We start from the raw sequence: 23948 nt of genomic DNA, 5'->3' as shown, positions 1-23948 counted from the left end.
TTTTTTTATAATCCGTGCGGAAATCTTAAAATTGCGTGAAGTATATTTTACATAATATTTTATATAAAATAACGTAAAAGAGTGTAATTTTTAAACGTACAATTACAACTGACAGACTTGACAGTACAAAATCAAAACGCCATTATGATTTATGGTACAAATAATTTGTGTACAAAGTGTTTTAAATATGAATAAACAAAGTGCATTTATTAATGAAGAAAGTCACGAAAAAATAGTGAAAGAAAATGAGTTAGAACTCTATATACATTCATTTTATTATTATTATCACAAATGCAGTATTATTTTTTGTTCTGTTCATTTATATGTAATACTGCTATAAAGATGACCAACATTTTTGATATTAAAATAAGCGATATTAAAAGTAGCCCTCTTTTATATATATATATATATACACACACACACACACATATAGTTTAAATTATCAATATGTATGTATATATTTATATGTGTAAATAGTGAATAAAGTTCTATTAATGTAAATGTTGATGATTATGGAAGAATATATTGTATTTCTGGAATTCCTTCTGAGCGTTTTCATAGCATAAAAAATGCTATGCAATAGCTTTACCGCGGCAGTCTCCGAGTGCCACACGTATTTTTTCTTATATGAAATGTATGGCAAAGGCATAGGCAACCCGTAGTCGATTATAATAATTTATTACGGTAAATGAGATCCTTTTCAAAGTCATTAAATCGAATGACTCAAGATGAACCGCCCGCGATTCAAAGATAACACATTGGATATCAATTAACTACGGATAGCAAGTGGAAGCTATTGAGTTGAATATAAATTTAACTTAGGGCAGGATATTAATAACTATATATCATTTTTAAAACGTTAAGGAAAATCGTTGGTTCAAGAATATTATGTTGTAAGGAAAATCCCATTGTGTCTGCCTTATTAAAGACTGTTAGATTTCGGTTTGATGGATGCTATAAAATAGAGACATTGACACGACGCAAACAAACTCCTCAGGGACAGCAATGTATCTGTGACCGACCTCTGATAAAATTCCAATGATAATAGGGCTTTATATTTTAGTTCGTACTTATATGTTTTAGTACAAATGTACAGACACAGTGACTTATTTACTACTTCAATCCCATAAGAATATCACTGAAAAATCCTACAGACAATGACAAATCAATGGTGGGCAGCAGGTGTTGGGATGACAAAAGAACGAGTTACAAAAACAATGGTCCGCGTATCGGTTGGCCACCCCGCCTCGCCTGACACGCCGGAATCCGAAAACGCACAAAAAACACGCCGATCGACGATTTATGTTACCTCTCCACATGCCACGCGTTCCTCTTGTTTATGCCCTAAAGGGTAAGCGATTCCGCATAACGTCCCGTAAACAGAAAAACCCTAATTCAAAATGTAATTAAAATACGAGACCTGAGAGAAAAATCGTTGCTGTAATTTGTAACTTGTTTAGAAATCTTGGAGACTATATTGATTGATTTTTTAAGAATTTCGAATATATAAAATGATACTGATGATTAAACAAGTGATAATAAGTAGTACCTTCATTTCAACGTGGAATTTGATAATACTATGTATCTGTTTACCCAACGAGTTCTACAACAACTTCTCACGGTAAAAAAACATGAAACTCTAGAAATTGGTATATTTTGTATACATAATTTATTTTCAAATACATGCTACAAATCTTGAGATTTTTTATTCACCCTTGACAATTTAATTAAATCTATATGGCATTATAATATATATTAATTAAATATATATTATAATGCCATATTAATATTAATTATATTATATACCTGCTAAGTAAACTTAGCATGCCGATTGATTTATCTTTTCCTTTCCACACCTCTATATTGGTATCCCCCATACAGCAACCGACTCCGCATATGGGCACCCCGCGGCATTCCTAATTCTCTCGTGTTCAATTAACAAGATAAATCTCGCCAAGTCTATCTCTCTATCGCTATCGGCCAATTACAGAGTTGAGCCTGTCTCCGCCTGAGATCTTCGGTTCCATATGTGTGTGAATTGTTAAAAAAATCTTCATTTCTGATGCATTTTCTTAAAACCAGACATTTAACAAATAAGTGTAAGGAGCATGATATGTCTCCATATGGATTAGCTAGAATATCACCACTTTCTCATGTCGTAAAAGTCGTAAAAGTTTTAAATCTAGAAGGTGAGGCATATTTGGCGATGTTATTCGTCTATGTAATTGCAATCAGCAACACACGCAGTTGCAGTTAAACGCCATGATTATGATGGCTAAATCCCTCCAACTAGGCGGAATCCCTCCTGTTCTAGTAGACTAACGTCCTGTGAACTTCTCAGGATTATTTAATGTGGACAAATTTTAATGATGCTAAGTCATATGTACAGAGATTTCTTTTCTAATTCACCCTTCCGTGGTATCTAATCACGTATTAACATCTACTAGGCAGGAAATATCCTGCAGCTCAGCAGCTTTTATTCATAAAATCTTGTATACTTTGATACTAATCCCTTATTACAGACATTGTATAAAGAAAAGGACGCAACATATTAAATATGTTAAAACAACATTTATCTAAACCAATGTAGCGTATCATTCAGAACTTGAAGCGCACTCTACCATAACCCATAACCTTTTCATTGCAGTGACTAAATCACGAATAAAAGCCTCTACGACACGCGTGTATTTATAGTCTTATAATACGTTGTTAACGGTGTTTAGAGATAACCGAGCCGATTTTACGGACATTTAGAATAGGGTTAACAGTTAACACTTAACAGTATTAAACTAGTTTTGCCGCGCGGCAGTTTTACCCAACTTTCACTATTAAGTTCGTTTTGTCAATATTCAATATTTTGTTTTTGATTTTAATAAAAATCATTGCCATATTTTAGTCCGCAAGTCTCTTTTTACCACCACCACTATTTACTTATTGTTATAGTTCGCCAAAAACTCATCAGAAAATTTTTGAAAACTCATTTTTGAATTAGGCAATAAAAAAAAATGTAGTATAGGATATATTTAGCATTTTTATTTTCTCAAATTCACCCCCAATGATTTTCATACTCTTATGTAAGACGGTACAGTCGAGAAGCTATACAGTCAAAAGCTTAAAAAGATGTTCAAATATCTACTGTCTGTCTTCTATCCGCTACGAAATATTGTAAACCTAGGGCGAACTTAATCCCTGTGGGCATTCTCTACCAATCAACTCTTAGAGACGGCGCAAAGTTGCGGTAGGTTAAGCTTCTAAGACAAAAACCTAAAGAAAATCTCCGTTGCAGTGAGGATGCGCGCACGCTCGAGGCGACGCCGGTGAGCAGCGGCGTCGTCGGCGAGGCGCGCGAGCGGTGCGCGTGCGCCGCGTGGCCGCCGCGCCGCCAGGCCGCGCCGCACGAGATACTGAGGCCTAAACCGCGCAGGTACTCTACCCTATACTCAAATACATCATTATCTACCCATTAGCGTCCCACAGCTAGACACGGGTCTCCTTTCATAATAAGAAGGATTAGGCCATAGTCCACCGCGCTCGCCAAGTGCGTATTGGTAGACTTTACATACGTTTGAGATTTTTTTTATAAATCTCTCAGTTGTGCAGGTTTCAGCAGGGTATTAATTTCTAATACGCACATCATTTAAAAAAAATGGGGTGCGTGTCTGGGATTTGAGTCTCGGACCCCTCGATCGAGAGGCCAAGTTTCTGCCACTAGGCTATCACTGCTTTTTCAATATACTCAAATCCGTATTTTACTAATATAAGCGTTCTGTGCTGTAAGCGCAAGGAAGAAAGAATATCTCATGTTGAATTTGAATGTCACGATTGGTAGAATTACAAACATCAAGTGCCTATATATAACAAATATCCTCAACACGTTTGATTTTAATTTTTTTGTGATAAACCATCGCGACTCCTCGGTACTTCTATATTTTAAAGGTTGTATTAAGTATATCTTAAGGTATGTAGAGTCGACCACTAAATATTCAGCCAATACCACCATACTTGTAGTAAAAATGTATAGGTGAAATGCTTATAATTATTGCCATCATTTATTTAATCAAATCATCAATTTATTCTTGGAGATTATTTTTTTGCTAATTGAAAATAAACATTTATTGTTCTTCCTAATCAAATTCCATGGAATGCGAACGGTCAATCAAATGTATTGTAAGAGGATGATAATATGGGTCATGGCGGCTCGTGAGGCATTTGACCGTTAGGACGCGCGGGCCGCAGGTCGAAGGACCTCGAATGACACGCTATTTGGGACAATAACAGTGAGCTGCTGAATCATTTGGGTGCAGATTTCACCGATTCAATTATATTTGGTATTTACCCGGTGGCAAATATATGACACTTAAATTAATCAACTAAGGCTTGAAAATAATTTGAAAACATTATGGAATAATGAAAAAATATAAAAAATATATCATCTTACTGTTGAGTGGATGATTCGATACTTATGCGTCGTTACCGAGCGGGTCTGCCTCCTGATGGTCGGAGGTCGCCAGTCCAGGGAGTTCCCGCGGGAGCGGAATAAATATCCCGAAATGCCTTCTTTGTGCTCACTTGTTTAGCGTTTCCATAAATACGAGTAAGTATTTCAGTGTAGTTACTATATTTTTGATACGAAAATGGAACCTATTTGATAAACATTGACATAGAACTTCTACATGATTTAAGCCCTTTATTAATATTAATACGACGGGTCCTACGTAAACTGGTGCAAGTGCGATTTCACAACATTACAGTAGAGCGATTTGAATGTACCAATGCGTGTAACTTTAACATTATTCAACGTACATAGTTAAAATTTTAAAATGGTATAATTGAATCCTTTTGAAAAAAAACTGCATTATACGTGAATAATGTTAAAGTTACACGCATAAGAACATTCAAATCGCTCTACTGTAAAGTTGTGAAAACGCACTTGCTCCAGTTTACGTAGGACCCGTCGAATATATCCTATCTTTTATAGACAAAACATTGAAATATTGATTTTTAATAATGGGCGTTATACGATATATTCTTCATATTATAAAACATCCACTGCTGTCATATGGTAGAAAGAGATGGTGTGATGGTGTAATCATATTGGAACCATAGTAGAACCTTTACCTTAAAAATAATTAAAATTGTTTTACCCTAAGACAAACGAGGGCTCCAAACAATTGGTTAAATAGCAAATCAACACTCCCTTTTAGTGATCTAACGCTACTGTAAGCCTTAAAATATACAACTTACGATAGAATAAGGATTATAACCGTAGCTGATTGCTAGCAAACACTAACGACTAACGAGCAGCTAATGTGGATAAAATTGCGAGTATATTCGAGAATTAACAATCTGATGCATTTGATAAGTAAAATAAAAGATACTGCACCGCCTTGAAATTGAATAAACGCCACAAAAGGAAGATTTTATCAGTTATTTTTTTTAATTCTTGAGAAATAACATATATTTTTAGAGAAAAATTACGTATAAATAACGAATACGAATAATTTACGATGTAAAAATAAAAAAAAATCAAACTTTGTATGGACTTTTTAGAAAAGAGAAGTTGCTAAACATTATTTACGCTACAATTCCAAATCTCAAAACTGGTTACACTTACTTGTTGGGAGTTTTTAAGCTATTGCATAGCTTTTATCGCGGGCTTTGAGCGCGGCGACCGAATCGAGAAATTCCGTAACGAAAATAAGTAACACCTTTCAACAACTCGGTTGCCTGGAGACTTGATATCCAACTATCAAGTCTCCAGGCAACCGAGTTGTTGACTGTCAATAGAAAAATATGGATATAATTGAATAAAGTATTATTTTACATTCCTTATTATTTTATTTGATATTGGCGACGAGATGTCGAATGAACTAAAAAAAATACGTGTGGCACTCGGAGACTGCCGCGGTAAAGCTATTGCATAGCATTTTTTATGCTATGAAAACGCTCAGAAGGAATTCCAGAAATACAATATATTCGTCCATAATCATCAACATTTACATTAATACATCTTTATCCACTATTTTATCATATCTCCATTATATAAGACATTGCAAATATCAGCTGACATTTCATAACTCCAAGCAAGACTGAACATTCTAAAATATAAAATAGAAAAGTATTTAATAAGTGACATAAAGTATTAACAACCAGCAATATAAATGGATCAATGCGATGTGCCTGTAACATTTGGCCGAATGTTACAGGTACATCACATTTTTCATTAATAAATGCACTTTGTTTATTCATATTTAAAACACTTTGTACACAAATTATTTGTACCATAAATCATAATGGCGTTTTGATTTTGTGCTGTCAAGTCTGTCAGTTGTAATTTTACGTTTAAAAATAACAAACACTCTTTTACGTTATTTTATCAATCCAGAATTCAACATAGCTTATGTTGATAAAACATATTATTTGGATTATATGGTAATATAATTTTGAATTTTATAATGGGAACTAGGTATCGCGTGGGTGCGCGAGCTGCAAGCAGCTCGCGGGGAAATGTCTTGTTTAGTTTTGCGTGCAAGATTTTTTACAATTTTTGTTTCTCTATATTTATTGAAAATTTGTTAATTTTAGGGGTCGTTTGTAAAGGATATGAGTTAATATTTGCAAAATACCAAGAATTTGGGTCCTGATTTTTTTGTCTATAAGCCATACATTTTAAAAACATAATAAGGAGACAAAAGCTTGAAATATTACATACAAAAATACCTATTTATAAAACTTGTTATTTTGTGTAGTCTATTAGTACATACAAACGCGTCATACATTATAAGGCGTTCAAAAATATACAACAACTTGAAAAATTACATAAAATAGTTCATATCGACCCAGGAATTGCTGGGTCGATATGAATTATTGCTGTTACTCCAAAAAATCTGGAAATACGTTATATACATATTTGGAATCAGAATTTTTTTCTGTGTTTAATGATCTAACACTCGTAGCTCTAAGAGCATTTTAAATTCATTTACAGCGTAGAAAATTTCAATGAAATGTTTTTTTTCGACCTTAAAATGCAGTAACCCTGTAAAAATCATTCGTTTTATTGTACTGCGCCTATTACACTAATTTCATTATCAGAATATTTAAACACAGCACGGGTTACAGCATTGTCGCGGTCCGAGAAATTTAGTCCCTGCTCAGTTACAGTAGTAGTATTTTAGGTATAAATTGAATATTATAATTACAGTCTTTGTTTAGAATATAAATAAATTGTAAAAAATTACGCGATTAAAGGGAAAAAGCGCTAGGTTTCCTTAAAATTATTGTTTCTACCCATTTTTTTAACGCGGGGAAATCCAGAAGAGCATCCATGAGGATTGCATATCAGATCAGAAGATCGGAGGAACAGAGGGGGTACGTCAGACTCTTACCAACTAAAACTCCGCGGCGTTCCTCAGGACGTTCAGAGGCGGGTCATGAGAAAACGTTAGCCGGGCCGTCTATTCGAGGCAATTGTCACAGTGATGGCACCTGGCCATCGACACCCACCCGATCCGGCACAGATAATTCCAGAAACAACCATATACCTAAAGTACGTGTGTCCGACGGAAAGACAGGACGCCTTCGCGCTTACCTAAGCACTACTTCAATAACGGACGAATTGCCTCAATAGTCCTCAGGACGGCGCTAGGACGCACCAACCTTGAGTTCCACGTCTCGGTAACCCATTGGCGCAGCTCAGCTCTGTGTCTCTTCAGTTCCTGTCGCACTGGCGGGCGGCCAGTATCGGTGTGCTTCCTCGCGCTACTAACGTAGCGACGCAAAGGTCTTCGCTCCCAAATCCCAGGGCAAACTTCCCGCGAACACGTAGGCTGCCTCACATGAAAATCTACCCAAGGTCGCCGCCGACCTTAGGCGCTGAGGGGTCCATCCAAAGCGGGGTCCGACATTTCACCGGCTATCCAGAATGAATCTCAGATACATCCGCAACGGCCTCACGGCGGTACGAACTCCGGAGACGACGATATGAGCATCCTGGGGCGGCGCCTTTCGAGGGCCATGCCATGAAGCATCGCCATGATCGCCATGAAGCACAGCCTCGGATTTTTCAAGATTTTTAAACACAACCGCCGTATGCGGCCCACTATGAATACCGTACTGGCGGTGACGCGCAGGAAAGCATCCCCAAGGTTTCCGCTACAGGCAATCATTAGGGAAGGGGAGCTCTTTGCAGCACTCAGTTTTAGCCGATATTCCACAAGAGAGGACCCAGCATCAAACCCTGTGGAACTCCGCACGACATTTCCCGCCGACCCCACCGGTCTTGGCCAGGGTATTCGACCATACGCCTAAATAAGTAGTCCCCAACAATCTTCTCCAGGGGGAACATGTTGGCCATATCAAGTGATACCGCCAACATATCCTCACCCCGGGTAACTGTATTCTTCGCCAGGGACTTCACCTACTTAGGTATCGCCACCTATATAGGTTCTCTACGTAGCGTAAATAAGTACTAAGAAAGGCCTTTTGAAAATTCTACCCCTAAGAGGGTAAAATAGGCGATGTCAGTTTTTTGAAATCCTTTCATTTTGAAGCAACTACTAAAAAATTTAGTATTTGACTTCCTGGATAGGAACAAGGACATACCCATTTATCCCCTCCCTAAAAATAAACCCCGTAGAAGGTAAAATAGGGGTTGAAAGTTCATTTGAACAACCGTCAATTTTGAAGCGAACACTATGAAATTTTGTATCTGGCTTGCTGGATAAAAATAATGAAATCCTACCTCTAAAGAGGTAAAATAATGTCTGGAACTTTGAATTACTGAAGTTATATATTTTATAGAGCATAAATGGTGATTCTTTTTCGTAACACATGTTAAAAAAAGTTAACCAAACCTATCGAATAGTGTATCAAAATAAAGGAAATCAAAAGGAGATTACACGTACATTATGACAGTACAGTCTGACTAAATGAGTAGTGTTACTGTGCCAGAGTTCAACGCAAAGGAAACCGCTGAACTTTAGAGTGCTGGAATTTTACTCATAGGTTCTTTATATAGCGTACTAAATGAGCACTACGAGGATAAAATAGCCTTTTTAGTGATTTTTTAATTTAATTACTTGTTTTTATTTTCTTTTATGTTCTAACCTAACCTAACCTAACAAATTCTACATACCTACTATATTTTTTTGTACTAATGTTACAAAAGTAAAAGATTATTTTTTTATCATGATTCAAATATATATAGTGATTGAAGGTGGTAGAATATTTTGTGGTAAGACTCCGGCGGCACCACCGCCACACCTATTTCTGCCTCATAACAGCAGTGTTAAGCGCTGCTGTGTTCTGGTTTGAGGGGTGTAGGCAAGGGAGACATACGTTTCCGAGACGTTCCAGCTTAGTCCTCAGGGGTAGCGGCGCACGTGTGGCCGACTCTAGGTAGAAATATATAATCCTATCTGAGGTTGATTACAGACGTCCATAGGCGGCAGTAGCCACTTACCATCAGGTGGACTGCATGCTCGTCCGTTACTCCCATATTGTGAAGTGTAAAAAAGTGAGCACTAAATGGCCGAATAGACAGGTGGTATCCCTGTATCATCAGGATTAAGGAATTTGATATTGAATTGCAAGCTCAAATAAATTACTTTTATTAAGTTGAAAATAATTGTATATTAACAGGGTTGAGTAGGTTAAATTTGTGGTCAGTACATGGACGGGTGATTGCCACGTAATGTTACTTGTCTCCTCAAACGTTTTCGTTCTTTTGAATTTACGTTCAGCTGTTGGTTCCAGATGCTAATATATAAGTCTGGTGAAAACCTCAAAAATTATTGTTTAAAAATTAAAAGGTTTAAGTTATTGGATATCCACAACCACTGTTTTTCTTATATGAACTAAAGGATTTACTTTACCTATTCGACTTTCGTTATTATATCGGACCATCGAATCTATATAACCTGTAAAAATCTAGACTGTATTTTGAACTTCACGTCAAATTCAATTCTGATAATTCTGGAATATCAAATTCTGGGAAGTAATGATAAATGACAAACTAAAGGAAAAGCGTAAATTTTAAGAATGTACGTATTTTTTCATATTAATTTGGTAGTTAAGTTCCCGCCATTCATTAATTTAGACATCTCGCGTATTAACAATGTTTTTGGTCTAATATTTCAAATCATTCGGAAGCGGACGTTTTGTTCTTCTAGAATTTATATTTTTATGTTTGACTTAGTTAAGGTTATCTTTAGGACCATTATAGTAGATTTTCAACTTGCTCTGCGCGGAGTGTCGTTTAATACAAATGTAAAATTGACAATTTGCGAGTATGACTTTTTCAAGTAAAGTCCTAGTCATTACTTAACAATGGCATATGGAAAATCATATGTAACGTTGAAACGAAGTTGTAAACAATAAAAAATAATAAATTACATATTAATAAATTATCTATTTTTATTTAAAATATAAATCCTAAAAACGGCGGGAACTTAGTTGCCAACCTATTAGTTATACTAAGCCGTATGTCACGGTCATAACATCGAAGAATTAGTTGATTAACCAACAAATTCTTCAAGGAGAATCTTTAAGGATCAGTATGCCCACATATGAAAAAAAAATATATTATATTTTCAGAATTTGATCGTTATAAGAGACACAATCAGGTACTGAAATAATATAGAGCATGTATTATTTTTCAAAATTAACTCATTCGATTCTCGGCTAAGGAAGAAAATATTCTAAAAAACTAATGATGCAGTTTTAGTTTTTATCAAAATCGGCCTCGGAACTCCTTTCAGCATTTTTCGCTACTCCTTATAGTTTCGGATTTGGCCCGGAAGGCCTATTTGAAAAATTCACCCTGTATAGGTGTATATGGAGGTTGCTAGCATGATCGGCTATTGGGACCACATATCATAAGCCAACGGTTGGTCAATGCTATCGTACTGAACTTTCGGCTTGGCTCTTCGCGAAAGGTCATGCAACATACCGGTTGACCCAGATACTCACCGGACATGGCCGTTTCGGTGAGTATCTAAACAGGATAGAGGGAGATGAGGGCCCAGTGCCATCATTGAGGACACTACGAGGATTCCGCATAGCACACGCTGCAGTACTGCCCAGCGAGGGAGTCTCAGCGGCGGATCCTCGTGTCAAAAGTGGGACCGGACCTGTTTCCAGCGCCATTGTTGGATAGTTCCAAGATATAGCATGATTACCTGCGACATTGTCATGTAAACGAAGGAAGACGCCGAGCGAGCCAGGGAGCGCACAGCTCGGAGGAGGATTCGCCCGGACCAGAATAGGGTTACGGTATCCTCTGCCTGTCTTAAGAGGCGACTAAAAGGGGCTTTCGGGGTTGCGGGTGGCAACAGTGAGAGCTCGAACCGCCCGGGTTACGACCCCGGGAAGAAGGGCAGTATGTGTGGTCGCATACCGTCGTACACCAAACGAACTGGTGAGCGTCATGCTCACCTAGGCGGAGCCCGACGGGGCAATGCACTAAGAGGACTCCGGTTACGTTCCTTTGGAAATCCCGAAGTCCTCTACGCAGCGCCAAGGACAACTACCGGGGGATTTTAGTGCGGTAAGAATCCCACATAACCCCGTGTCGTTTCCACGGCATAGGGTACCTTTTGAAGGTTTCCCCTCTTCTCAACAAAAAAGGTTTATCTTGAGGGAAGTATAATAGGTACCTTTTTATGTAATATATAGCAGACGAACATGCAGTCCAGACAGTAGCCACATACCATCAGGAGGACTGATAAAGCCTTGCACTAAAATAAAAATATTGTTTAGAAGAAACAGACGACGAAGATGTTGATGTATAAGAAGAGTGATAACGTAAGAGACAAATTAAACAATGATGAGATGAAAGGTTTTATGAGTTGAGTTGAGGCGTTAAAAAATCAGAAAAGTTTAATTATAACGTTTAAGTGAAAATTATTTAAAATAACGATCTCAGTTTTTTAAGATCCCGTTATAATGTACGATTTTTTTCTTAAGTTATTTCAATTATATTTAAAACGTTAAAGAATTACATTTTCATTACCTGCAATAAAAAATAAAGTAAGGTTTTAAAGTGTTTTAGTTTTAGACCAGATCCCTAAATACGTTTTTTTATTTTAATATTAATTTTGTTTATGCCACAATTTAAAGCATTTTTTTCGCGTAAAAAAATAAACTCATCGGATTATAGCTTTTTAAAGTAACAATGACTTAAAAATTTGATGTTTACAGCATATACGCTTCCCAAAAAAAGAGATTACATATGCATAGTGCATATTTTTTTCGTATGGCAACATTGGATATTGTATTTTTTACGTAACGATCATTTTAAGTAAAAAGTTTATCCTCTGTCAACGGTTCTCCCTCAACTATTCAAAAAGTGAAAATCATGAAAAAAAATCTGTACGCCAGTGTTGTCAGTTGAGTAATACGAAAATGGTCAAATGTCATTACGGCATCATGAAAATGTCCAAATATACATCATAGATTATGGCCCTTCTTTAGTAAATCTTATATTTTAACCCTCTTTAATAACTCACAAAAATGTAGAAGATTATTACATTTTATATCCTTTACTTGAGTACATACAACATCCACAAAATCTGTTTCTCTGTGTCTGTTAATAAATAATTATAAATTATTGCGTAAGAAGAGAATCTAACATCTTACGTCCCTTCCCACTATGTGCCTGGTAAGGCTACATTCCAAAAGAATAATCACGAGTAAAATTCATATAGGTAACGTAAGCCACAAACAATTTAACTCAAATAAATAGAATACTCAAAAACTCAAGTCATAAATAATTTCAAACCAGTTATTGCTTTCTTAACATACCAATAAGTTAGCTAATTAAGATTGAATCATATATGTACCTTTTTAAACGACTCATAAATAAATTTCGAAATATACTTATACTTATAAACCCTGTAATCGATAACCATTACTTCTCTCCAAATAATTTAAACAATTTGACTTACTTTTCTTCTTTCATATCTTATGACTCTTCTATGAACTCTGACTATGAATTCTTCTCCTCCGAAATGGTAACAAGTGATTTAAATACTTTAGTGTTGAATGCCCAGTCCATTATTATTACATTCCAAAGACCATAGGTATTCTCTATTGTTTGATCCAATATAAACATGAAAACAAAAATAAAACTTGCAGTTAATTTTATTTAAAAATGTAACTAAGTAAGTACAAGCTGTAACCATACTTTTCCAATTGTTAGTAACGTAATGGACACTTAGGAATAACGCAAATAGAACAAAATTTCAATAACCTAATCCCTTTATTATTATTATACGGATAATATAATGTTAAACAATATAACATCGATAACTTTAAAAATCAATAATTACTTTCGAATATTATCAGCACAATAAGCCCTAGTACTAATATAGGACTGTTATAATTATTCGTAATATACGTATAAATATTTAACACATACTCCGAAACGTAAGTGTTAAATGTATGACAAAATATTAATAATTTGAAGCCTGCAAAAGTTGCCTTATAATATTAAAGTTCTTCTAAACAAATATAACATTTGCTCATAACAACGGTACTGCCATTTTATATCTCGACTGTGTAAGTAAGAACTTCTAATATAGTGTTCTTATGATTTATATCAAAAAAAGGTAAAAAGAAAACGTAAATATTTGACCCAATCAAATTTCTGAAAACGGCCTGCTAGGCTACTACATACCTATTTAATAAACTCAGATAGGAAACTTAAGACAATCTGTACCAACCAACATTTGTATCGATTCTTAATTTGTTGTATTTAAATATATCCAATAAGTTAACTTACGCAGTTTTACGCAGGCGATCCCACTGGCTAAATTGTTGGGGGTGTCTCCAATGAAAGTCTTGAATCAAGCTAGTTATTTTTATTTAATTCCAAGACCTCCACAAACATCGCTCTTGACATCTGCCGTTTCCCGCCATAATACCCTTTTGTTTTTTTTTTATCACGAGTACAGCGTTACAGCCAATTAAATATGTGGCCAGCATTATTTTTTGAGTGAAAGGTTTTAAAGTAATTTTAATTTAATTTATTTTTATAATGTTGAACTAACGCAGTAAGTTATAATAATAAATGTGACTTTACAATAAATACTAAGAAAAAATGTAAAATGGTGCCGGTCATCGTGGTGGTGGTCATTAAAGTGAGAGAAAAGCCTGAAACATTGCATACAAAAATGCATATGTATGAAAAAATATTTTTTTGTTTGACAATTTTGATATATTTTTTTTAACAAAAAGTTTTTTTTTCAGACTATAAATACCTACAAACACCTCATACTTTGTAATGATATCAAAATAATACAAGTTTGAAATATTACATGCATATGAACTTTTGTATGACAACACTGATATAATTTTTCACCATTTTTTGTATGTACTTAAATATTTTGTTACCTAAAGGTAAAGTCTATTAGTACCCACAATCGCGTCATACATTATAAGGTTGGCAAAAATATAGTAAAGCTTCAAATATTACATACAAAAATGCATATGTATGAAAATTATTATTTTTTGTATGGGAACACTGAAATATTATTTTACCCAAATGTTAAAACTGCTAGTATCGACAAACGTCTCATACATTGGAATGACATCAAAAGGAAACAACAGCTTGAAATGTGACATACAAAAATGAACATGTATGAAAATTATTATTTTTATATGGTAACACTGAAATGTTTTTTTACCAAAATGTGCAGATTATTAGTATCTACCAATGCCTCATACATTTTAGTGGCATCAATACAAGACAACAGCTTTAAATATTACATACAAAAATACATATGTATAAAGATTATTATTTTTTGTATGGCAACACTTAAATATTTTGTTACCTAAATATGAAGACTATTAGTACCTACAATCGCGTCATACATTATAAGGTTGTCAAAAATACACAAAAGCTTGAAATATTACATACAAAAATACATATGTATGAAAATTATTATTTTTTATATGGGAACACTGAAATATTCTTTTACCCAAATGTCTTAACTGTTAATATCAACAATCGCTTCATACATTGGAATGATCTCAGAAGGAAACAACAGCTTGAAATGTGACATACAAAAATGAACATGTATGAAAATTATTATTTTTTATATGGCAACACTGAAATATTTTCTCACCAATTTATATAGTCTATAAGTACCATTAAACGCCTCATACAGAAAACTGACGTTTAGTGATGCTGGGCATGGTGGTGGTGGTCTTTAAAGGGAGACAACAGCCCGAAACACCACATACAAAAATACAAATGTATGAATATTATAATTTTTTGTATGGCAACACTAAAATATTTTTTTATCAAAATATGTAGAATATTAGTACCTACAAACGCCTCATACATTGAAATGACATCAAAAGGAAACAAAAGCTTGAAATATGACACCCAAAAATGCACTTGTATGAAAATTATTATTTTTTATATGGCAACACTGAAATATTTTTCCACCAATTTATACAGCCTACAAGTACCATTAAACACCTCATACAGAAAACAGATTTTTTGTGATGCTGGGCATGATGGTGGTGGTCTTTAAAGGGAGACAACAGCCCGAAACACCACATACAAAAATACAAATATATGAAAATTATTATATTTTGTATGGCAACACTAAGATATTTTTTAATCAAAATGTGCACAATATTAGTACCTACAAACGCCTCATACATTCTAATGTTACCAATACAAGACAACAGCTTGAAATATTACATACAAAAATACATATGTATGAAAATTAATATTTTTTGTATGGCAACACTAAAATATTTTTTTACCAAAATGTGCAGTCTATTAGTACATACAAACGCGTCATACATTATAACGTTGTCAAAAATTTACAACAGCTTGAAATGTGACATACAAAAATGCACATGTATGAAAATTATTATTTTTTGTATGGCAACACTGAAATATTTTTTTACACATTGGTACAGTCTATAAGTGCCATTAAGCGCCTCATACAAAAAAATGACGTCAAATGGCGGCAACAGCTTGAAATCTTCGATAATCCTGTAGAAAATGCATTTGTATGAAAACATTTTTTTTGTATATGGCAACATTGGATTTTCGATTTTTTACATAGGGTCCATTTAAAGTAAAAAATATCTCCCTTACATTACTTATATGCTCTGTCCACGGTTTCCGCCCAAGGACTCAAAAAGTGAAAATCGTGAAAAAAAATTCTGTATCCCAGTGTTGCCAGTTGATTAAGATTAAAATGGTCAAATGTCATTATGGCACCCAAAAAAAATAGTTCTGTGAAAAAATTTCATTAAAAATATTTCTCCTTCTACTTTTTGCATTTTTGAATGGAAAGTTCCAAAAAATGTATGAACGATGAAAAATAAAACTTTACCTGGCAACACTTCGAGCCGAGCTCCGTGACCGCCCAGTACAAAGCGACTCGCTCAAATGTTGCTAACCTCAAAATATTTCACTTCGAAAAATGCATTTTTTCGTACATTTTACAAAATGGCTGACACAAGGTGCGCCATCTGGTTTAAAAAAAAAATATTGCCATATGATAAAATTGAGGATACACTCCGGCCAAGAAAACAAAAATGTCGAAAAAATATTAATAAAACCATCGCGCTACGACCCCACGAACACACCTCGAGAAATGAAAGATTTCAAACTCAAATATCTCGGCGGCCATCTTGTTTTTCCAATTTTTTCTAATTTTATCGTAACAGCCGTCCCACAATTAGCCGAAAATGACACCATTCTCAGGTAGGCGCGCAGAGTAAAAAAAAAGTTGAAAATCGCAGGAGGGCCGCCATCTTGGATTTTGTATGTTTCCCATTTTTCCTATAACCACCATAATATACCGAAAAAATATCTCATACATTATTACTACCCCCCACCAATAGTTTAGGCTGGGCTACTCGAAATGTCAAAAAAGTGAAAAAAAAATTCTAGCTCCCAGTGTTGCCAGTTAATTTGGATGAAAATAGTCAAATGTCATTACGACCCCCCCGACAAATACCCATGTAAAATATTTTCATTAAAAAAGTTTCTCCTTCTACTTTTTACATTTTTGAATGGAAAGTTCCAAAAAAAGTATGAACGAAGAAAAAAAATCCTAAACCTGGCAACACTTCAAGTCACGCTCCACAACCGCCCCATACAAGGCGATTCGCTGAAATGTTGCCAACCTCAAAATATTTCAATTCAAAAAATGCGTTTTTTCATACATTTTACAAATTGCCTGACCAACGATCCGCCATCTGGTTAAAAAAATAAATAAATCCGATTTGGTAAAATTGAGCATATATCCGAGAAAAAAAACGAAAAAAATAAAAAAAATCTTAAAAAAAACACATCAGTGCCACCCCGCAAACACACCTCGAAAAATGAAAAATTTCAAACTCAAGTATCTCGGCGGCCATCTTGTTTTTTCAACTTTTTCTAATTTCATCGTATCAGTCGCCCTCAAGTTAGCCGGAAACGATACCGATCTTGGATAGGTGCAAAATAAAAAAAAAAGTTGCCCAATCCAGCTCGGCCGCCATCTTGAATTTTGAAAGTTTCAGATTTTTCCCATAGACACGGAGGCAAATAAAAAATTCCACTCATACATCAAACCCACCCCCCACCACTCCTTCAGGTCGAGGAAGTCGATTTTTCGTAAAACTGAAAAAAAATTCCTGCGGCCAGTGTTGCCAGTCGACATCGACGAAAATGGTCAAATGTCATTACGACAGCCAAAAAAAATATTCCAGTGAAAAATTTTCATCAAAAATATTTCTCCTTCTACTTTTCATATTTTTGAATGAAAAGTTTGAAAAATTGTAAGAGTGGGGAGAAAAAAACTCAAACCTGGCAACACCTCGGACCGAGCCCCATGACCGCCCCGAACAAAGCAAATCGCTCAAACGTTGCCAACCTCCGAATATTTTACTTCAAAAAATCTGTTTTTTTCATACATTTTACAAATCGCCTAACAGACGACCCGCCATCTTGTTGAAAAAAAAAATAAATCCGATTTGGCAAAATTGAGGATATATCCGAGAAAATTTAAAAAAAATGGCAACAAAATATTAAAAATCCCAAGAGATACGACCTCCCAAAAACACCTCGAAAATTGAAAAATTTCAAACTCAAATATCTCGGCGGCCATCTTGGTTTTTCATTTTTTTCCAATTTCATCGTAACACCCACCTGAATATTATTCGAAAAAGAAACAAACATCAGCATAAAGTCAATAAATAAAAAAGTTAAAAATTTTAAATCGGCCGCCATCTTGAATCTATGGCATCTCATATTTTTCCCTTTGCCTCGGGGGGGAGAGAAGAAAACCCGCCATAGACAACAAAGTCGCTCCTAGACGGCAACATGGAGAACGCATGCCATTCCTTACAGGATTATATATATATAATATAAAATATACTTCACGCAATTTTAAGATTTCTGCACGGATTATAAAAAAATGTGTATTACTGCCATCTGTGTTCAAGTTGACGAATTAAGGTTATCAAATAAAATAATAAGGAATGTAAAATAATACTTTATTCAATTATATCCATATTTTTCTATTGACAGTCAACAACTCGGTTGTCTGGAGACTTGATATCCAACAGTCCTCCACCGCTATTTTCACTTACACCACCAGGGGCGCCGGCAGCATTTGGTCAAGGTGACGGTGCACCAGTATGCCATTTTCAGTTCTGACTTCATAATGGAGTCTACCTAATCTTCGGATGACGACTCCGAACTCCCATTTAACTCTTGGGTTGGTGTAACTGCGGACTTGTACCTTATCACCTTGTCCGAACTCCTGCGTTGGCGGTGCATTATAATGTAATCTGGATACTGGGGCGGATTTCTTAAATAAGGCATGCATATAGGTTCTTACCTCTCTGCCGAACATTAACTGATAAAGTGATAACTCTTTTGTATTAGGTGTACGTCTCAAGCGTGCCTTGACAGTTAACAGTTTATCAAATAAACTTCCGCTCTTGCTGATATAAAAGAACATTCAGGTATTAGCCGATTATTTTCTTTTTGTACATTCAAAAATTTAAATTTTAGGTTTGTATATATTTCTTCAAATTCGTACCTGTATTTTATTTCCTCTTCTAAATTTTCTTCTTCTGTAAGCCATTCCTTTTTATTCTTGAATCGCGTAGAATTTGTTCAAATTTTCTTGTAAAGAATTCAGTCGTATATTTATTTCTTCAATGTCAATTTTTTCTATTCCCGAAATGTAATTTTCGGTTCGTTTCATTAACCCACGTAATGTGGCTCGTATTTCCTTATTGTTTTTTAGTTCATTCGACATCTCGTCGCCAATATCAAATAAAATAATAAGGAATGTAAAATAATACTTTATTCAATTATATCCATATTTTTCTATTGACAGTCAACAACTCGGTTGCCTGGAGACTTGATAGTTGGATATCAAGTCTCCAGGCAACCGAGTTGTTGAAAGGTGTTACTTATTTTCGTTACGAAATTTCTCGATTCGGTCGCCGCGCTCAAGCCCGCGATAAAAGCTATGCAATAGCTTAACAATAAGGAAATACGAGCCACATTACGTGGGTTAATGAAACGAACCGAAAATTACATTTCGGGAATAGAAAAAATTGACATTGAAGAAATAAATATACGACTGAATTCTTTACAAGAAAATTTGAACAAATTCTACGCGATTCAAGAAAAAATTGAATGGCTTACAGAAGAAGAAAATTTAGAAGAGGAAATAAAATACAGGTACGAATTTGAAGAAATATATACAAAGCTAAAATTTAAATTTTTGAATGTACAAAAAGAAAATAATCGGCTAATACCTGAATGTTCTTTTATATCAGCAAGAGCGGAAGTGTATTTGATAAACTGTTAACTGTCAAGGCACGCTTGAGACGTACACCTAATACAAAAGAGTTATCACCTTATCAGTTAATGTTCGGCAGAGAGGTAAGAACCTATATGCATGCCTTATTTAAGAAATCCGCCCCACTATCCAGATTACATTACAATGCACCGCCAACGCAGGAGTTCGGACAAGGTGATAAGGTACAAGTCCGCAGTTACACCAACCCAAGAGTTAAATGGGAGTTCGGAGTCGTCATCCGAAGATTAGGTAGACTCCATTATGAAGTCAGAACTGAAAATGGCATACTGGTGCGCCGTCACCTTGACCAAATGCTGCCGGCGCCCCTGGTGGTGTAAGTGAAAATAGCGGTGGAGGACTGTTGGATATCAAGTCTCCAGACAACCGAGTTGTTGACTGTCAATAGAAAAATATGGATATAATTGAATAAAGTATTATTTTACATTCCTTATTATTTTATTTGATAACCTTAATTCGTCAACTTGAACACAGATGGCAGTAATACACATTTTTTTATAATCCGTGCAGAAATCTTAAAATTGCGTGAAGTATATTTTATATTCCCATTATAAAATTCAAAATTATATTACCATATTATCCAAATAATATGTTTTATCAACATAAGCTATGTTGAATTCTGGATTGATAAAATAACGTAAAAGAGTGTTTGTTATTTTTAAACGTACAATTACAACTGACAGACTTGACAGCACAAAATCAAAACGCCATTATGATTTAGGGTACAAATAATTTGTGTACAAAGTGTTTTAAATATGAATAAACAAAGTGCATTTATTAATGAAAAATGCGATGTACCTGTAACATTCGGCCAAATGTCACAGGCACATCGCATTGATCCATTTATATTGCTGGTTGTTAATACTTTATGTCACTTATTAAATACTTTTCTATTTTATATTTTAGAATGTTCAGTCTTGCTTGGAGTTATGAAATGTCAGCTGATATTTGCAATGTCTTATATAATGGAGATATGATAAAATAGTGGATAAAGATGTATTAATGTAAATGTTGATGATTATGGAAGAATATATTGTATTTCCGGAATTCCTTCTGAGCGTTTTCATAGCATAAAAAATGCTATGCAATAGCTTTACCGCGGCAGTCTCCGAGTGCCACACGTATTTTTTTTTTTTTTTATAATATAGGAGTAGCAGACGAGCATGCTGTCCACCAGATGGTAAGTAACTAATGCCGCCCATGGACTTCTCTAATCAACCCAGATCATCATCATTATCAACCCATTATTGTCCCAAAGCTGGGCACGAGTCTCCTCTCAGAATGAGAAGGATTAGGGCATAGTCCACCGCGCTGGCCAAATGCGTATAGGTAGACTTCACATACCTTTAAGATTTTTTTTACAAATCTCTCAGGTATGCAGGTTTCCTCACGATGTTTTCCTTCACCGTTTAAGCAAGTGGCAATTAATTTCTAATACGCACATAATGTTTGGAAAATCAGAGGTGCTTGGGATTTGAACCTCGGACCCCTTAATCGAGAGGCCAAGTTTCTTAACCACTAGGCTATCACTGCTTATTTACCCTAAATAGGATTAGGTATTCCTACCTGAGGTCGGTCACAGGTGCGCCGCTGCCCCTGAGAACTAAGCTGAAACGCCTCAAAAAATTATGTCTCCCTCACCACAGCCTTCAAACCAGAACACAGCAGCATTAAGCGCTGCTGTTATAAGGCAGAAATAGGTGTGTCAGTGGTGCCACCGCAGTCGAACCACAAAGGGCCAGCGTGATCAATCTATGTATTTTACTCATCTGAGTCTGATGCAAACTTATGTGGGCATAGTTTGATGAATCATCGTAATGGACGGTAATTTGTCTGAAGTACGTAGGTTAGCTAGAAATGTGCTAGGAGTAGGAAATGTAGGTTAATTGAATAGGTGCTTATCTTTATCAAATATTATTAATGTATCTATAATATTATTAGCTGTAGTTTAATCAAATAATTAATACATGAATAAGTTACGTATGTCATTTATAATAAATTATAATTAGAAAGGCGTCGTTTAAAAAATATACTTAATTAAGAAAGTTATAAATATTTAAATTTTATTTATAGATGCTCCAGGATAGCGGTTTATTTACTTCATTACTCCCTGTACATGAAACCATCTGATGAAACCCGTATTTAATCAATGCAAGACAGACCAAAAACAGGTTGAAACAGCATGTCTTTAAACGTAATAAACAAAAGGTGCCATTGAAATCTAAGCTGGAACGCCTCATGCGCTATACATTATTTCCCTGTATTTCACTTGTCAGAACTACAGTGCCAGCACTATTTTTCTGATCTAAAGTATACTCAACGTTTATCAGAATACTCAGAATGATGACGTAGGTTATTCCTAAACTATACGTACCTACTAAATCCGTTATTAATATTCAATCGATCTAAAGCTTACCAGAAAATCTAAATTTGTGAATTTTTAGGAGGTAGACAATATGTACCTACTTACTAAAATTTCAAATGCCATATGTAGATTTTCAGTATACAAAATATTGCATAAATTGATTAGTATCTTACCTTTATTTACCTTTACGTTTTAGCTACCTATTTTAAGCTGTACATTGTACAAATATAGTACTTCAGTTCAAATCCTCAAAGTTGAAGGAATAAGGCATTGCCACATAAAAATGTTTCATTTGTGCACAATCCGTGTGATGAGTAAGTATCAGAAAAACTGGAACTTGATTTATCCCGGAGCGGCGAACCATCAACAGCGGTATGTGAACAGGAAGCGAGACACATTGCTCGCTTTTTGTGCGATTCGCAGGATTCGGCAGTTTAGCGATTGGCATTTGCTGGAAAATAAACTTTAACTGTCATACTTCGTGTTTCCATGTGGATACTTCAAGTTGCGAAGCATTTTTTACGTAATTAAACTTCAATTTGAAATAAATAATTGAATAGGAGAATAGGATTTTTATAACAAAGGCTTTAATTTTATTACTTCTCATGTTTACTGAACACTAAGGGCTTATCCTTACTTACACTTACGCATTAGACAAGCCTGTAATGTTAGATGTAAGATATGAGTAAATAAATAAAAAATAAATATATTAGTCGATTAACACACATAGGTTATTAGGAGAAATATTTGCCTTCACCCTAAAACGATCATTGATTTTTAATGCTATTCGGAATTATTTCATATTCTCTTTCTTCTTGATAAAATCCTTTTCTTGTCCCGCTCTCAGCAATCCTGGCCTGGTGCAAATGCATTGTTGAAACACGAGGACTGGTAGCTAAAGTCCGAGTCTATTTGTTTGAAAGCTTTACTTTAGGTATTTATTTTCGCTGCCGTGTTAAGGTTCGGCTAAGGCAGACATACTTATCCAACGACGCGTTCCAACTACTCGTAAATTCTTAGAGATAGAGACGCACTTCTGACTGACCTCAGGTAGGACACTTATCTTATCTGGGGTTGTCTATGAGCAGCAGTAACCCATTAGTACCTAAACTGTACGCTCGTTTATTACGTCTGTAATATAAAAAACCCTTGCGTTTCAAAAATGCGTCGGTACTTGGATAAATAAATCAAAACGCATGAAGGCGTAAACGGTACTTAATAGCACCACTACTTATTTAAGCTTCACTATCTGTTATTAATTTATTGCACGAAACTGGTTTAATAGCGGTCTATACAACCGTTGCATGAATTTTCTCACTCTCATCGCCACACGTTTTTATCTCTATCAAAGAAAACAACTTTCATTGTTTAAAAGTGATAATAAGACGGTTTGCCTTTTTCTCTTGATTTTCACCAGTGCGATGGAAGTTAAATGACGCTGTCAACATCTTCTTTCCATCGATACACCATTGTATTCTATAAGATTGTTTTAAGGGGATAGAACCCTCTGTGGTATGATTCCGGAGGCACTACCGTCGCACCTATTTCTGCTTATAACAACAGTATGAAGTGCTGCAGTGTTAAATGGTGCGGTAAGAGAGACAAACTTAATCAAGGAGTTTCAAGTTAATCCTCAGGCGTAGAATATAATCTGTGTCCGACCTCAATTAAGACTTTATCTTATCTGGGTTCGATTATAGTTGTGCGGGGACAACAGTCGCCACAAGGAT

The 23948-nt window shown here is 35.2% G+C and overlaps 2 protein-coding genes across 4 annotated transcripts in view; both read left to right on the top strand.

Annotated features, from left to right (window-relative positions):
• The window catches only part of LOC140751968 (ankyrin repeat and BTB/POZ domain-containing protein 2), a 77039-nt gene that overhangs the window by 16249 nt on the left and 36842 nt on the right, over positions 1 to 23948 (top strand). Inside the window, exon 2 of the mRNA XM_073086108.1 lies at positions 3287 to 3424. Within this exon, the coding sequence (XP_072942209.1) occupies positions 3287 to 3424 (138 nt within the window). The remainder of the gene's footprint in view (positions 1 to 3286; positions 3425 to 23948) is intronic.
• bbc (choline/ethanolaminephosphotransferase 1 bbc) overlaps positions 15192 to 23948 on the top strand; it is a 69521-nt gene continuing 60764 nt past the window's right edge. For all 3 annotated transcript variants that reach the window (XM_073086111.1, XM_073086110.1, XM_073086112.1), the window contains exon 1: positions 15192 to 15202. The gene's annotated coding sequence lies outside the window, so the exon portion shown is untranslated. The remainder of the gene's footprint in view (positions 15203 to 23948) is intronic.

This window comes from Epargyreus clarus, unplaced genomic scaffold (genome assembly GCF_041222505.1).
Source record: "Epargyreus clarus isolate Ecla_fem2 unplaced genomic scaffold, WU_Ecla_fem_2.2 ptg000023l, whole genome shotgun sequence".
Lineage (NCBI taxonomy): Eukaryota > Metazoa > Arthropoda > Insecta > Lepidoptera > Hesperiidae > Epargyreus > Epargyreus clarus.
Note: the sequence above shows the minus strand (reverse complement) of the source record. Positions and strands in the feature narration are given on the sequence as shown.